General features: G+C 38.4%; 2 protein-coding genes across 4 annotated transcripts in view; one reads left to right on the forward strand and one right to left on the reverse strand.

The window, feature by feature from the left end:
- Positions 1–17,573, forward strand: part of LOC138850954 (tyrosine-protein phosphatase Lar-like) — a 654,087-nt gene that overhangs the window by 574,120 nt on the left and 62,394 nt on the right. The gene's annotated exons all lie outside the window — the stretch shown is intronic.
- Positions 1–17,573, reverse strand: part of LOC128705099 (phosphatidylinositol phosphatase PTPRQ-like) — a 301,321-nt gene that overhangs the window by 213,574 nt on the left and 70,174 nt on the right. For both annotated transcript variants that reach the window (XR_011394592.1, XM_070104397.1), the window contains exon 2: positions 15,940–15,973. Coding sequence is in view for 1 of the 2 variants with exons in the window: in XM_070104397.1 (XP_069960498.1) it covers positions 15,940–15,973 (34 nt within the window). In the remaining variant the exon portion in view is untranslated. The remainder of the gene's footprint in view (positions 1–15,939; positions 15,974–17,573) is intronic.

Here is a 17,573-nt window from a genome sequence, read left to right on the forward strand (position 1 = left end):
GGCCCTCAGATGGCTCCAACTTCATCCTGTTCTCTACTTGTATGTCTCATAACAATAAAAATGCTTTCAAATTAGCTTATGTAGGTAACAGCTCTTAGCTTGCCAATAAAGTTAGGAATCATTAACCTGTAAATAGCTTGTCAATAAATCTAGGGATCCTTAACCTTGTCAAACCCTGTGTAAAAAAGAGAGAGAGAGAGAGAGAGAGAGAGAGAGAGAGAGAGAGAGAGAGAGAGAGAGAGAGAGAGAGAGAGAGAGAGAGAGAGAGAGAGAGAGAGAGAGAGAGAGAGAGAGAGAGAGAGAGAGAGAGAGAGAGAGAGAGAGAGAGAGAGAGAAATAGAGAGAGAAAAGGCTGTGGGCCCAGACAAGTTGAACCCAAGATTGCTGAGATGTGCAGACGAGCTAGCAGCACCTCTAACTCGCATCTTTCAGCACTGCCTAGTACAGTGTAAATGGCCTTCTCTGTGGAAAGATGCAAATGTAGCCCCTGTTCACAAAAGGAAGAGCAGAGCAGAAATCAGCAACTACAGACCAGTGTCACTCCTGTCAATCACTGGCAAGCTCCTTGAGACAATAATCTCAAGACAAATGACAGAGCTTTTTGACTACCACTCACTACTTTGTGGCCGTCAGTATGGCTTCAGGAAAGGTTACTCTGCTGCTGATCTGTTGCTAAACCTCTCTACTAAGTGGCACCAGTCACTGGATGAATCCAAAGTCAGCTGTGTGGTAGCACTGGACATTGCTGGTACTTTCGACCAGGTGTGGCACCAGGGCCTCTTAGCAAAACTGCAAGCTCTGGGAACTGCAGGTTCTTCGCTATGTCTCCTCAGTGATTACCTTCATGGAAGATCTCTAAGGGTAGTTCTCAGTGGAACAGAATCAGCAAGACATCCTAATGGGGCAAGTGTTCTACAAGGAACCATTCTGGGACCATTGTTATGGAATGTCTACTTCAGTGACCTTCTTCATCTCATCCCAGAATCCCATGCATACGCAGACGACTGTACACTGACACTCACTTATCCAAGAGAAGAAATGCCAGCTGCTCTAAGCTACATCAATCACCAGCTCAGAGCTATACCAGCTTGGGGAAATAGATGGCAAGTAACATTTGCACTTGAGAAAGCACAAATGATGATAATCTCTAGGCACCATGATGGTAATGCCGGTGCAGAAGTAAGGATGAATGGGAGAGTGTTGGCACCTGGAGAAGAAGTTGATATTCTTGGGGTGAAATTTGACTCCAAACTGACCATGAAAAACCATGTTTTAAATCTTGCAAACAAGGCAGCCAGGAAGCTTACAGCACTTCGCTATATCTCGCATCTGCTTGACAGCAGGGGTTGCAAGATATTGTACGAGTCACAAGTACGCTCACACCTTGAGTGTGCTCCACTTTCTTGGTTCACCTGCCTCCCTTCTCATCTGCGACTGCTTGACAGAGTAGAGAACAGAGCAAGATGACTCATCTCTCGCCAGGACTCATCCTGGATAGATCTGTCATTTCAGCAGAGCCTTCAACGCAGGAGGGATGTGGGTGGCCTTACTGTTATGTACAAGGCCAATATTGTCAAAGTACCACACTTGGATCCACTTCGAGGACAGCATGAAACAAGCTTTTATGCCACAAGACGGGCAGAAAGCAGCAACTTCACTCTGGCTGTACCCTTCTCCAGAACATCACTTCATCTGAGATCATTTATTCCCATGATGACTCGAGTCTCGAACACATTCGTACAACTTTATGATATCAACGAGATAAAGTTACTTGATCAGATGAAAATGCTGGCTCACAGATGGTTCCAACTTCATCCTGTTCCCTACTTGCCTGTTTCATAACACTAAAAATGCTTTCAAATTAGCTGATGTAGGTAACAGCTCTTAGCTTGCCAATAAAGTTAGGAATCCTTAACCTGTAAATAGCTTGTCAATAAAGCTAGGAATCCTTAACCTTGTCAAACCCTGTGTAAAGAGAGAGAGAGAGAGAGAGAGAGAGAGAGATATGGAATAAGAATAAAATATTTATTTCTTCATGATACAATGTTTGTACAGAGTAATATAACAATTGGGTGGACAAGTAGAAAGCTCCGTTATATGTACAACATTTCTGGCAAACTTAATACTAACTTAAGAATAATAAGGCAATAATAGTTTGACTAATTTTGTATATATGGTCACTTAGGTGAGTGTAATTTTAAACTTAGGGGTTTACAATGAATATAACAGAAGTGAACATTCTATTACTTCACCATACATGGCTTTAATAAGTTTGATTGAGAGGAATTTTAGTATTAATTATTAACGAAAAGCGAACGTAATAGATTGATTACAGTTGGAGAGAATTAGAGAGAGAGAGAGAGAGAGAGAAAGAGAGAGAGAAAGAGATAGATAGACAGAGAGAGAGACAGACAGACAGACAGACAGAAAGAGAGAGACAGTGTGCTCCACATACTTTCTTAATATTACTTAACTACCAGGGTTGGGGAGGTAGAACACTGTTCAGTGACATAGTAGTACCTACAACACAAGTACAACACAGTACAAGTAAGCCAACTCCTCCATAGAAGTGAATATAATGAAAATCAGTAATATTTATGAGTGTTTTAGTGAACAATGTGGTGAGGGGACACTGGCAGGTCTAGGAACTGAGGTACTATTGCCTCCACAGTGAACATCTGATATTGTATCTCCTTGGTGCTATGTACTAACATCTGGGTGTTTCATAACATGATTTGTACAGCTGTAACAATGATCTGTATTAACATCTTCCTGTAGTGAAAACGTGGATAGCATAAACAGTTGTGTATTGAGTGATAGTGAGAAGGCAACATTCCCAGCTTGTCGGCCCACAGGCTGTCCTCACCTTCCGCCACACACTCTCTCCCATTATAAACACTCCCAGCTTGCCGGCCCACAGACCCACAGGCTGTCCTCACCTTCCCCCACACACTCTCCCCATTATAAACACTCCCAGCTTGCCGGCCCACAGACCCACAGGCTGTCCTCACCTTCCCCCACACACCCTCCCCATTATAAACACTCCCACCTTGCCGGCTCACAGGCTGTCCCACCTTCCCCCACACACCCTCCCCATTATAAACACTCCCAGCTTGCTGGCCCACAGGCCCACAGGCTGTCCTCACCTTCCCCCACTCACCCTCCCCATTATGAGCACTCCAAGCTTGCTGGCCCACAGGCTGTCCTCACCTTTCCCCACACACCCTCCCCATTATAAACACTTCCAGCTTGCCGGCCCACAGGCTGTCCTCATCTTCCCTCACACACCCTACACATTATAAACACCCTTACGATACCACCACCCTCTCTCTCCTGTGAATTTCATTGTAAACTTGCAAAGTTTCCTCTGTGATGACTTCACATCACAAAATAACAAGAAAATATTCGCTATCTGGCTCTTGTCCCAGTAGATACAGCAGTGTTTGTGGATATACAAGGGATAAAATACGTCTTAAATGTAAGGAGTCTACTCGCTCCAATTACTACCACACAGATTGCATTCCAGAAGAACGATTTTGTTGTAGCCAGGTAGAACATCTCAGAAAATTGAAGGACATCCATACTCCTATGGTATATGTAGAAACCAGCCTGGAGCTATAAGAGGAAGGTTCAGAAGTACCTCAGGGACTCCTTTCCAAAGATCAAGACTGCCCTCATGGGCTGTGTTGTAAAGTCGCGGCTAACATAATCCATCACGGGAAAGTACTTCATGAGCTCCTCAAATCATTAGATACCCCTGAAGTTAGTATAGAAGGCCAGTGTAAGCCTATATCAAGTGACACGTTTCTTAGCTGATGGTGACACTATTGACAAAGACTGGAAGTCCCACACTGAGCTCAACTCAGAGGTAAATAACTAGTAGAATTCTGTCATCACTAAAGCACCACAGTTAGACAGAGCTCAAAACACTACATTCGGGAATTATAACAGTCCCTCTGACCACCACAGAGGGAACAGATCCTCTTCCCAGCAACAAAGCAGGCCATGGATCTGTTAACTCTCTTCTTCACCTGACATCACAACACCTGCCAATACACCAGACAGTGCATATACCATCACTGATCCTATACCTGTCAGCACACCTGCCGACACTACTCCAACATCTGGCAGCAGTGCTTCATCTGCAAGTACTGAGTCAGTATTTTTTCCAACAGAGAGTGGTGCAGTTAATAATCAGGGGACTATCACTGCACCTGAAAAGGTGCTGAGCCAAAATACGAACAGCAGGGACATCTGTCAGAACTGCACAGGTGCGTGGTAGAGAACGTGGTAGAGGACATGGAAGAGGACGTGGAGGAGGAAGACATCTACAGCCGTCTCACCTTCCACCAACACTGTCCAAGGAAAACATTCATGAGATACACAATCATCAGGCTCACCAGCGGCAGAATCTGAGGATAAATCAACAGCAAAACACTAGAGGTGCAACAAATAGGAGTCCACCCTTCCAGGCACCTAGGCAGTGCTCTCGCTGTCACTGGAGAGGGCACACCACTAACAACTGCCAGCAAGATACCAAGTGCAATTGCTGGCACAAGGGACATCAGGAGGACCAATGTCGGATGAAAAAGGAACATAACAGACAGGATCACCTGTTTAGAGACCTGTTCTCAGAACAAACCTGCAGAATCTCTGAATTGGTGAACACACATACACGTCACCCACTCAGCTACTCCTATCTCAGCCCAGCAGGTGGTATTGTGCCTTATACAAGACCATAGACATACATCCCACTCTGAAAGAGGGGTGTTAATGTTGCAGTTTAAAAACTGTAGTGTAAAGCACCCTTCTGGCAAGACAGTGATGGAGTGAATGATAGTGAAGGTTTTTCCTTTTCGGGCCACCCTGCCTTGGTGGGAATCGGCCAGTGTGATAATAAAAATAATAATACTTACACGTCACCCACTCAGCTACTCCTATTTCAGCCCAGCAGGTGGTATTGTGCCTTCTACAAGACCATAGACATCCCACAGCTGCCTCGGTGCCCTACCTCTCTCACGGGCAGGCACCTTACATGCCTTATGCACCCACCACTTCAGGCTGATCACATCATGAGGAGCCAGTCTTTCAGCATCCTTTCGGTCAACATTAGAGGTTTCATTACCAATACTGGAGAGCTCAACATCCCATCATAATAGCTGTTACTGAAACATTTTTGGACAACAGGACTCCAGAAAATTTTACAAGAATTGCTGGCTATATACCTCATGGATGAGAAGAGACAGGCAAGGGCAAGGAAAAGTACTGCTGTGTGCTTTTCTAAAAATGCACATGCCCAGTGCATTGATGTTGCCATCTCTACTACTCTTGAAATGATATTCTTAAAGGTATGCATGAACACTAGCACCTCTGTACTAGTATGTGCAATGTACAGACCTCAGTGGCAACAAGCAGACCCCATCAACTTCCTAATGGATAATGTAGACTCTCTTCTGCTTAAACACAACTCTCAACATATAATTGTTGGTGACCTCAACCAGCACCTTATACAGAGAAACTTTGATGACCTTCTTGCAGAGTTTGACATGAGAAAGTTTGTTGATTTCCCTACTCACATCTCTGGCTCCTCCCTTGATCCAGTAGTGAGAGATCAGGCAGAAAGTATAGTCACATGTCAACCCCTCGGCTAAGCTAGATCGTCTGACCACAAGGTTGTTTTTACGACACTAAGATCCCAACAGAACGAGGCGAGGAGTCCACACGCACAACCTGGGTAATGGAAGGAGGTAATTAACACTTTGCTCTGAGCTCGCCACCACCAATTGGAATGCTCTTATCTAAGGGGATGTTGACAACTAAATGAATGCCTTCACTGGACATATCCTTAACCTACTGCAAGAACACATTCTTCACGGCACTTTGTGATGATTCCTACAGATCAGCCTTGGTTTGGCTTTCGTTATAGAGAGGCTGCTACTGCTAAGTACAAGGCTTGGTGAAGGTGTAAGAGACATCCTATTACCTTTAAGAGGAACTTTCACAGGAAAACCTGTAGGCATATGTGTGAAGTTCAAAAGTGGGTCATCTTTTAAAACAAGGTGGTCACAAAAAAAACTAGGATCAGGTAGAGTAGGCTCCAAAACCTTGTGGTCCATGGTCCAGGACAGAGAAGGTTAACTCCATGATGAACTTATTCTACCTCTAAATCGACAGGATGGGACCACCTCTACTAGTAGTCAAGAAAAAGAAGACCTCTTTGTCGATCACTTTGCTACCAAAATGTAAGTTCCTGATCCAGCAAGGAAGCCTCCTTGGCTACCTGCAAGAACTGTCAAGACTGTCAGTTGTGACAATAAGGCAGGAGGAGGTGCATTTTCTTCATAAATCGCTTAACCAAGAAAAGGCTTTGGGCCCAGACAAGTTGAGCCCAAGATTGCTGAGTAGATGTGCAAACCAGCTAGCAGCACCTCTAACTAACATCTTTCAGCAACATCTACAATCGCATTGTAAATCTTGCGAACAAGGCAGCCAGGAAGCTTACAGCACTTCGACGTATCTCGCATTTGCTCGAAAGTAGGGGTTGCAAGATTCTGTATGAGGCACAAGTATGCTCACACCTTGAATATGCTCCACTTTCTTGGTTTGCCTGCCCCCCCATCTCATCTGCGACTCTTTGATAGAGTCGAGAACAGAGCAAGACACCTCATCTCTCACCTGGACCCATCCTGGATAGATTTGTCATTTCAGCAGAGCCTTCAACACAGGAGGGATGTGGGTGGCCTTACTGTTATGTACAAGGCCAACATTGTCAAAGTACCACACTTGGACTCACTTCGAGGACAGTGTGAAGCAAGCTTCTATACCACAAAAAGGACAGAAAGCAGCAACTTCTCTCTGTAATAAAGTTGGTAGAATTACTGACAATATGAAAAGTAAAAGGACACAAGTGCAACTAATGTTACATTTTATTGTGGCAATGTTTCGCTTGATAAATGGCTTGATAAAGCTCCTGGAGAGCGAAACGTTGCCACAATAAAATGTCACATTAGTTGCACTTGTGTCCTTTTACTTTACACAACTTCTCTCTGGCTGTACCCTTCTCCAGAACATCACTTCATCTGAGATCATATATCCCCAGGATGACTCGAGTCTGGAACATATTTGTACAGTATAATGATATCAACGAGATAAAATCAGTTGATCAAATGAAAATGCTGGCCCACAGATGGCTCCAGCTTCATCCTGTTCTATACTTGCATGTTTCATAACAATAAAAATGCTTTCAAATAAGCTGATGTAGGTAACAGTTCTTAGCTCTTTGTAAAATTGAAGTTGAAAAATTATGGAAATTAAGGTTTTCTTACTAGAAAATAGTGCAAAATTCTGGCAACATGTTGATGCAATCAGCTTGTTTCTATCATGTTTCTAAGTATGTTGTTTTCAAAAATGTAATTTTTATGTTTTTGCTGTAATCAATAGAACATGTTGGCAATTAGTGTTTTTATTGCTTTTTCTTTTTTTTTACTCCAAAAATTGCTATTTTTATGATTGTTTCATTCTAAATAGTCAACATGGCAAGTTCTGTAAGGACTAAAGTGAAGAGCACAGAGTTGTTGCTGCTCAGTTGCCTCTGGGATGTCAACAATGATAGGGGTTTGCTACACACTCAAATTTGGCATGCCATGTCCATAGAGTTTTATAGAAACAAAAAATATGAATAACTCAGGAATAAGTTATTGACATTTTCTTTTTCAAACAGTAATTATAGGAGTGTCATGATTTTTTCGGACAACATTGATGAATGATGGTTCTATTAATCATCAACTGTGCTTTGCAATATGTTTTACCATTTTGTTTTTATTGGCTCTTATTCTCCCAAAAAAATCCCCCCCCCCCAAAAAAAAAAAAACACAAATTTCAAACATTTTTATAATGCAATCTATCGACATTTCTCGGAAAAAAATTTAAAATTTAGATAATCTAACTCTTTATCTTTCATCTGATGCTGACTAGAACTTTGTACATCTTACCAATTTGGTAGGCCAGGGAGGGTTTTATGATAAATACAATTTTACAGTATCTTGCAACTTTGTAACAAGACGTCAATACAAACAAGTGTTTAGGATGCAAACTGCTTTTTAAATCATAGGATAAAGTTACATTTGAAATTGGACCAAAAAAAAAAGGAATTCTTAACTTAAGGAATCCTTAACTTGTCAATAGCTTCTCAATAAATTTAGGGATCCTTATCCTAACCTTGTCACACCCTGTGTGAAAAAAAGGAAAAAAAAATATTCATTATAATGTTTTACCTATGTTCATGATATTAAGCATGTATTGTTTTTACATATGCATATATGATGGGCTGGGATAGGTTAAGGAGATAAGGTGATTTTAATGATAGTTTTAAAAATCCTGGTTGAGTCAGTGGTTCTGGAGATTTCTGGAAGAGAGTTCTAGATTTTGGGCATTTTTTATGTATATTGAATTTTTGAAAAGATTTATCCTGACACGGGAAATGTCATAGAGATTTTTATGCCTAGTGTTATGTCTATGGGGTCTATTGCAACTGTCAAGAAAGCAATTCGGTTCAGGATTTATATTAGGCCAGTCAACAGAACTTAGATGTTTGTTAGGAGGAAGGTTGGGTAGTGGTCAGTGGTATTGTCTGTGATTATCCCCGCTCTAAGGGGGGCTAGTATGTTTGTCCATATATGGTCAATTACGGTTGTACTTATTCTTGTTGGTTTTGTAACTGATAGCAAAAGACTTGGCAGACGATGCAACATCCCCCCAATGAAAAGCAGGGGTGTCACTAGCACGTTAAGAGACCATACAATAAGTGTCAGGGGCCCGAGACTGTTCAACTGCCTCCCAGCACACATAAGGGGGATTACCAACAGACCCCTGGCAGTCTTCAAGCTGGCACTGGACAAGCACCTAAAGTCAGTTCCTGATCAGCCGGGTTGTGGCTCGTACGTTGGTTTGCGTGCAGCCAGCAGCAACAGCCTGGTTGATCAGGCTCTGATCCACCAGGAGGCCTGGTCACAGACCGGGCTGTGGGGGCTTTGACCCCCGGAACTCTCTCCAGGTAAACTCCAGGTAATAAGTAGTGTATTATTCATACTGTTAATGAAATCAGTAACAGGTTGGTCATCTGTTAGGTCAAGGTTGATGTTGAAGTCTACTGCAGTAATAGGTGGTGCTTGTTCATTTGTTTCTGTTATCAGTGTTTTCAGTTTATCACTAGAAGCTGGAGATTAGTATGACGCAGCCTGTATATGGCCCCAATTGTTATAGCATTTTTAATCTTCTTTTACAGAGAAGTTTGCAAATATATATTCACCATATTCATCACTGAAGGATATAATGTTGCAATATGATAGTTGTTTAGAGTAATAGATGGCAATACCTCCCCCAAGTTGTTCTGGGTTGCAGTTGTAGATTGCTTTGTATCCTGGTAGTGAGTACATATCTATTGTGTCTTGTTTAAGAGAGTCTTCACTAAGAATTATACAGGAGAAGGTTGTCTTTAATGAATCTAGGAGTTATATGTTGACTGCGATTTAGATTATATAGATTTAGTTCAGGGTCGATGACAGTATTAGTATTTTGATTAACTGATTTAATGATTAGAATTGCAGAAGAGAGATAAGAGGTGATATTAATATCTCTAATAAGTGGGTAATTATACAATAATGGTGTATATGTATATGTATATTGTTCAAGTAAATTATAAAAAGTAATTAACATTTAGTTCTAGAGTAGTAATGAAATATAATGAACGACTAAGACTAGATATATCAGTAGCACCTGACTTTTATTACACTAACACCATTATAAACTGCACAATAAACAGTAAACTATGAAGTGTATAGTTCTATACTTTCTAAGGACGGTTAAAAATAGTTACAAATATAAAACAATAAAATTGTACACCTCTTCAGGCAAACAAAATGGTGATCTTGAGATGTCAGAACAAGAATATAAACTATGAGAGAGTGTTGGAACAACTTAGACACTTCACTGATGTTAAATTAACAAAATTAGAAATCTGAAAACTAGGTTTTATAGAGAATAATTGGATACATAACTTGGAGTTTCATAACATTGAATATTAAGAAGTTTTGAGTAAAGTGAGAAAAACATTGTTGTGGACGACTTAAAATCAAAAGTGGGAGAAAGTGTTGTAAAAGGCATAGTAGATAAACTTGTAGTGGTCAGTGTATATAATAATGGCGGCTTCTAGTTGACCTAAACACACAAAGAAGCTTGATAATAGGTAATATATATTGATAAAAGAAGATAATTATACAAACAATGATATAGTGAGTGATGATAGTATGATGTTGGACAGTGTGTTGGTAGATATAATGTTGATGGGTAGATTTTTTAATATTCATGTTTTTAGAGGAGCTACAGATATAATAGATGATGGTAGCAACAGTGAGAGTGAGAGGTATATGTGTGGTTCACTGTCTCGTAGCTTGGTTGGTAGCATCTCAAGCTCACGCATTGAGCATTCGAGGTTTGATCCACGGTACAGAGGGAACATTGGGCGTGTGTCCTTCTGCTTGCTGACCCTGTTCACCTAGTAGTAAGTAGGTATCTGGGTGACAGCCGACTGGTGTAGGTCGCATCCTGGGGGACAAAATTAACCTAAGGTGTCCGAAATGTTCTGCATAACCAGAGGCTTTCTACATATTGTGTCCCTGATGTCAGCTATGGTCTGTATAAGTTGTATCTTGTACTTGTAGAAATAATTATTATTATTATTATTATTATTATTATTATTATTATTATTATTATTATTATTATTATTATTATTGTTGTTATTATTATTATTATTATTATTAATATTATTATTATTATTATTATTGTTATTATTATTATTATTATTATTATTATTATTATTATTATTATTATTATTGTTGTTATTATTATTATTATTATTATTATTATTATTATCATTATTATTATTATTATTATTATTATTATTATTATTATTATTATTATTATTATTATTGTTATTATTATTATTATTATTATTATTATTATTATTATTATTATTAATAATAATATTATTTTTACTATTATAATGTCATCAGTGGGCCTTATTTTTACAATTCATAAATATTTTTTTTATCTTTTACGGTTTTACTTATTGAGTGTTATTAAAGTTAATAAGTAATTTTATATTTTATTTAATATCTGTTTTGCCAATTTTCCCATTTACAATTCATTATTGTTAATAAGAACTTTACTTTTTCCTAATATCTGTATTACCAAATATTTATACACTGTTATAAACCCCTTATTATCATTTTATCACAATCTTACCAAATTTTTCCCTTTCATCCCAGTTTATAAATAGTACATTAGTGTGTACTGCCCTTTATTCAGTAATTATTTTACTCATAGTTTTAATAGCAATCAAGGGAGCTAATTTCAGGTGCTAAAATATTTTTCTTTCTTTGTTCATATAGCCACATTTGTCGAAATAACTAAGGTGCTAAATAAGGTGTAAAAACTTGCATTTGTGGTCACAGAGGTGCCTGTGCTAACTTTCCTATGGTGTAGAAATATACCTAGTTGGATGAATCTTATTGTGGCTAGCTGGTCTAGTGGCTAACGCGACGGGCTGGAGTTTTGAGACTCTCTGACCGCGGGTTCAATCCCGGCCGGGGGTATGGTTTTTTTAAGGTGCTACAGTGTAATACTTTTATTGTTTTTACTATTATATTCCCTAGCTCCTTTATTTTTTTTTATTTTTTTAGCTTTAGAATGTTTACATTGTCTTATACTTAAGTCTAGTTGTAGATTCACTATAAATTTTATGATTACAAACATTGATCCTGATACCAACCTCTTATTAAATGACTTTAATGAATCAAACATCAACTATAATTACTACCCAGCAGAACAAAGGCACTTCCCAGAACCAACAACAACATAACTATCTTTAACTACAATATCAGATCTTTAAGCAAACATTACGATGACCTCATAGCATTACTAAATTCCCTGCATGCCAGTATATCCATCATTACTCTTACCGAAATCTGGCTAAAGCCTGATACAACATATGTCTATGCCATTCCTGGTTACACAGCCATATACAACTGTTGGCCAGATCAACAAGGGGGTGGCACAGCTATATACAACTCAGACCATCTAGAATGTATCAATAATACTTGCACAAGGGATGAAAATGGGGAATATATAATAGCTAAATTCAAATCCAAATACCTATAAAAATCTCTCACAGTGATAAACATCTACAGAGTACCATAGTCAAGCATTAGCCGTTTTAGTGAAAACCTAGGAAGTATGATAACTGATGCACGCATGAACAAAAACCACTTATTACTCACAGGAGACTTCAATATAAATCTCCTGCAAGACCAAGACCCACATGTAAATAAATTCACAAACACTATGAGTAACTGCTTGTTGCTACCAACAGTAACAAAACCTACAAAAATCTCTGAGACTAGTGTTTCCCTATTAGACCACATCTGGACCAACACCATATCCCCTTTAAAATCAGGCATAAATCAGAATGTAAGGTGTACGTTCTGTGGCAGGATGTACAGTCAGGAATTAGATGTACTTGCCAAGGGGTCTTTAGGTTAGATTTAGTGTTCCAGACATAATGTCATTACTTCAAGGATTGGAGTGGTCATTGTTTACTGTACAGATTTGTGTCTTTCAGATGTAATATTTTAATTGGAAAGTATATGTACTATGCACAATTTTTCATCACTGTTTTCATTATGTAATTTGTCGTTTACTTTTATGTACTATGTATGTCTTTTAAATAAAATATAAAAAAAATCAGGCATAATCACAGGTAACACCACAGACCACTACCCTACCTCATAACCAATCTAGGTAAATTACCCCAAGACACTACAAAAGTAACCTTCAGACATCACAATGAGGCAGCCATTGAAAACTTCACAATATCAATGACAAACATCAACTGGCACACTGAGCTAGAAATCTATGCAGATACCGATGAATGTATTAATAATTTTCTAAAAAAGACCCAATACCTCTATAACAAGCACTGCCCTAAAAAAACTAAACATCACAGCTAAGAGTCTGAACAGTCTCTGGCTAGCACCCAGCATCATCAAATCCATAAATATAAAGCACCTATATGAAAAACTGTGCAGAATGGGTCATATAACCAGAGATAAAACAAAACGTTACTCATCCATCCTAACCAGCCTGATAAGAAGGGTAAAAAAATTATATTATGAGAACAGATTATCCAACTTAAAAGGTGATCTAAAAACGACCTGGAAAACCCTATCTGATATTCTAGGAAAAACAAAAGATATAAAGAAACAGAACAATCATACTAACAAAACCAGATGAACCCCAACTCCCACCGACTGAAACAGCAAAGAGACTCAATGTTTTCTTCTCCACCATAAGAAAAAACCTGGCAGATAAAATCCCAAGCTCAAATACCCCACACTGTAAAAATTCGATGCACATAAAAGGCCAAAAATCTAGAATTCATTATCTGTGAATACAAAGGAAACACCTTCTGTTCATCAATTCAAGGCTCTTCTTAAAAACCACTTACTCACCCACAACTAGATGAATACTGAATAACTGTATCTCATGAATGTATAACCTTATTATGTATGTATGACCCTATTAAACTATGTTCTTTAATTACATTACCTAATAAAATACTCCATTCTTCTCCATTCTCATGAATGCACAGTTACTCACCTAATGTCGATATGACCTGTTTTCTGCACTACAAATCATTGATTTTATTCGATTTGATCGGATTAATAAATAGTATGACTTCATTTAGTATATTGATCATTTTGTTATATTATAACATTGTTATGCTACAAATTTGTTACACTATAATGCTTCTTAATTGGAATGTTCAAATTTCATTGTTTAAAATGCTCATTTGTACTTCATGTTGTAATTTGTCTACTTTTATTTTTGCCAGTGAATATATCAATGCTTAGTTAATCTTAAGGTAATTTTAAGCTGCCCAGAATGATCTGCATACAAGGGGCTTTTGGCATGTACACCCATGCAATTCCTTGCACAACTATGTATAATGTTCAAATAAAAGTTATTATTATTATATATATGTATATATATATATATATATATATATATATATATATATATATATATATATATATATATATATATATATATATATATATATATATATATATATATATATATATAATATATATATGATAATCTTTTCACCAAAATCTTTGAGGAACTTTAGAGCACACTTGCCCCATTCTCCAAGGGTCTCCGACCCTAATGGGATGAAGTTACAGCAAGGGGGAAGGTCTTCATATTTTCGGATCTTCTGGGTCTCCCTGTGGCTGGCAGCTCCACCCCCTTCCACTATGGAGTATGGCAAGTAGGTGTCTGCCAATGTGGCGGCACAGGTGTAGTCCCAGGCAATCTGCTTTCCATCCTTCCAAGGTAGCATAGTGGCTCCATCAGGACGCTTTTGACTTCCATCAGACCTCTGCACTTGGGGTTCCCGTTCAGCTGGGCAACGGGCTGTGGTGAGGCTTCTCATGTCTGGCATACTTCCTTTTCGCTGTGTGACACACGAGACCCTGAAGTCTGAATTGATCAGCTGTCGCCTTGCCGCAAATACACCTATGTTCGGTGAGGATGTGGACGCTAGGCGAAGAGCAATACCAATCCGATTGGCCTCTGGGTCGAGACAGGTGCCCAGGGAGGAAATGGGAACAGCTAACAGGAAATCTCCTCAGTGGTGCCTTCACTGGTAGGAGACAAGCTGTGTCCTTTCCTGAAGCGCTAGAGAGCATTGTTTTGGCGAATTTTCCATGATCGGTTTGACCCAGTGGTATTGTTTGTGCTCTTTGGGAGGAGCTGGTCTAATATATATATATATATATATATATATATATATATATATATATATATATATATATATATATATATATATATATATATATATATATATATATATATATATATATATATATATACAAGGAATTCGCAAGAGCAAGCGAAATATACACAAACACTGATCTCTTGCTGAAGAAGACTCGAACCTACGAACATTGGAACAAGGTACGCAGTGCTTTACCAATCTACCTACACTGGACCAATACCTTGGAGTCCAGCTTGTGATAGACTTTGATCCAAGGCAGCCAGCTTTCAGGGAGAAGGCTTACAGCTTTTCATCTCATCCCCTGCATGCATCAGCCTTACTAGAGATATTAACAATGCAAGGAATTCGCAAGAGATCAGTGTTTGTGTATGTTTCGCCTGCTCTTGCGAATTCCTTGCATTGTTAATATCTCTAGTAAGGCTGATGCATGCAGGGGATGAGATGAAAAGCTATAAGCCTTCTCCCTGAAAGCTGGCTGTCTTAGATCAAAGTCTAGCGCAAGCTTGACTCCAAGGTATTGGTCAAGTGTGGGTAGATTGGTAAAGCACTGCGTACCTTGTTCCAAGGTTCGTAGGTTCGAGTCTCCTTCAGTCAGAGATCAGTGTTTGTGTATATTTCGCCTGCTCTTGCGAATTCCTTGCATTGTTAATATCTCTAGTAAGGCTGATGCATGCAGGGGATGAGATGAAAAGCTGTAAGCCTTCTCCCTGAAAGCTGGCTGCCTTAGATCAAAGTCTAGCGCAAGCTTGACTCCAAGGTATTGGTCCAGTGTGGGTAGATTGGTAAATCACTGCATACCTTGTTCCAAGGTTCGTAGGTTCGAGTCTCCTTCAGCCAGAGATCAGTGTTTATATATATATATATATATATATATATATATATATATATATATATATATATATATATATATATATATATATATATAAACATATATATATGTTTAATAAATAGAGCAATATGTGGATGGGACATAAACTGACACTTGCATTATCCCAGTTGTTATACACAGGTATTTTGAAAAGTAAAAAATGCATATTACTCACCCGGTGTAGCAGAGAAGTCATCATCATTTTCTTTCTGTAAAATTTAATGACATTTAATAAAAAACTACAACTTTCTTCCAAAAAGTTCAGAAACAGACAACAATGTTTATCATTTCAGCAAGTTTAATATAACTTTCTGATGTTTATGTGGTTAGAGATAAACTCCCACAATTAATGGCAGACAATGTTTACCTAGCCAGGAGCTAGGACTCGACCCCTGCAACCTCAACTAGGTGAGTACTACGTATAATGGCAGACAATGTTTACATAGGTAGAGATAAACACTCACTCATATAATGGCAGACAATGTTTACATAGTTAGGGATAAACACTACCTCATATAATGGCAGGCAATGTTCTCGTTGGTGAAGATTAAACACTCATATAATGGCAGACAGTGTTTATGTTAGTGGAGATAAACACTACCTCACTTAATGACAGACAATGTTTATGTTGGTAGACATAAACACTACATAATATAATGGCAGACAATGTTTATGTTTGTAGAGGTAAACACTCACACAATGCCAGAAAATGTTTACATTGGGAGAGATAAACACTACCTCATATAAAGTAAGACAATGTTTACATAGTTAGGGATATACACTACATCATATAGTGGCAGACAATGTTTACGTTTGTAGAGATAAACACTCCTTTAATGGCAGTCAGTGTTTATATTGGTAGAAATAAACACTACCTCGTACAAGGGGAGACAATGTTTACATTGTTAGAGATAAACACTGCCTCATATAGTGGCAGACAATGTTTATGTTTGTAGAGATAAATACTCATATGAAAGCAGACAATGTTTACATTGGTAGAGATAAACACTACCTCATATAATGGCAGCCAATGTTTACGTTGGTAGAGATAAACACTAACTCATATAATTGCAGCCAATGTTTACGTTGGGAGAGATAAACATTACCTCATAAAATGGCAGCCAGCGATTACGTTGGAAGGTATAAACATTCATACAAAGGCAGCCAATTTTTATGTTGGAAGAGACAAACACTACCTCATATAATGGCAGCCAATGTTTATGTTTTTAGTGATAAACACTACCTCATAATGGCATGCAATGTTTACGTAGGTAGAGATAAACACTTCCTCATATAATAGCAATCAATGTTTACGTTGTTAGTGAGGAACACTCATATAATGGCAGACAATGTTTACGTTGGTAGAGATAAACACTACCTCATATAATGGCAGACAATGTTTACGTTGGGACAGAAAAACATTCATATAATGGCAGTGAATGTTTGTGTTGTTAGTGATAAACGCTCATATAATTGCATAAAATGTTTACGTTGGTATAGATAAATACTATATCTTATAATTGCAGATAATGTTTATGTTGGTAGAGATAAACACTCATATAACGGCAGGCAATGTTTACGTTGGGAGAGAAGAACACTCCCTCATACAATAGCTGCCAATATTTAGGTAGGTAGAAATAAACACTACCTTATGTAATGGCAGACAATGTTTACGCTGGTATAGATAATCACTCATATAATGACAGAAAATGTTTATGTTGGTAAAGATAAACACTACCTCATATAATCTCAGACAATGTTTACATAGAGATAAAAACTACCTAATATAATGGCAGCCATTGTTTACGT

Source organism: Cherax quadricarinatus, chromosome 91, assembly GCF_038502225.1.
Source record: "Cherax quadricarinatus isolate ZL_2023a chromosome 91, ASM3850222v1, whole genome shotgun sequence".
NCBI classification, from domain to species: Eukaryota; Metazoa; Arthropoda; class Malacostraca; order Decapoda; family Parastacidae; genus Cherax; species Cherax quadricarinatus.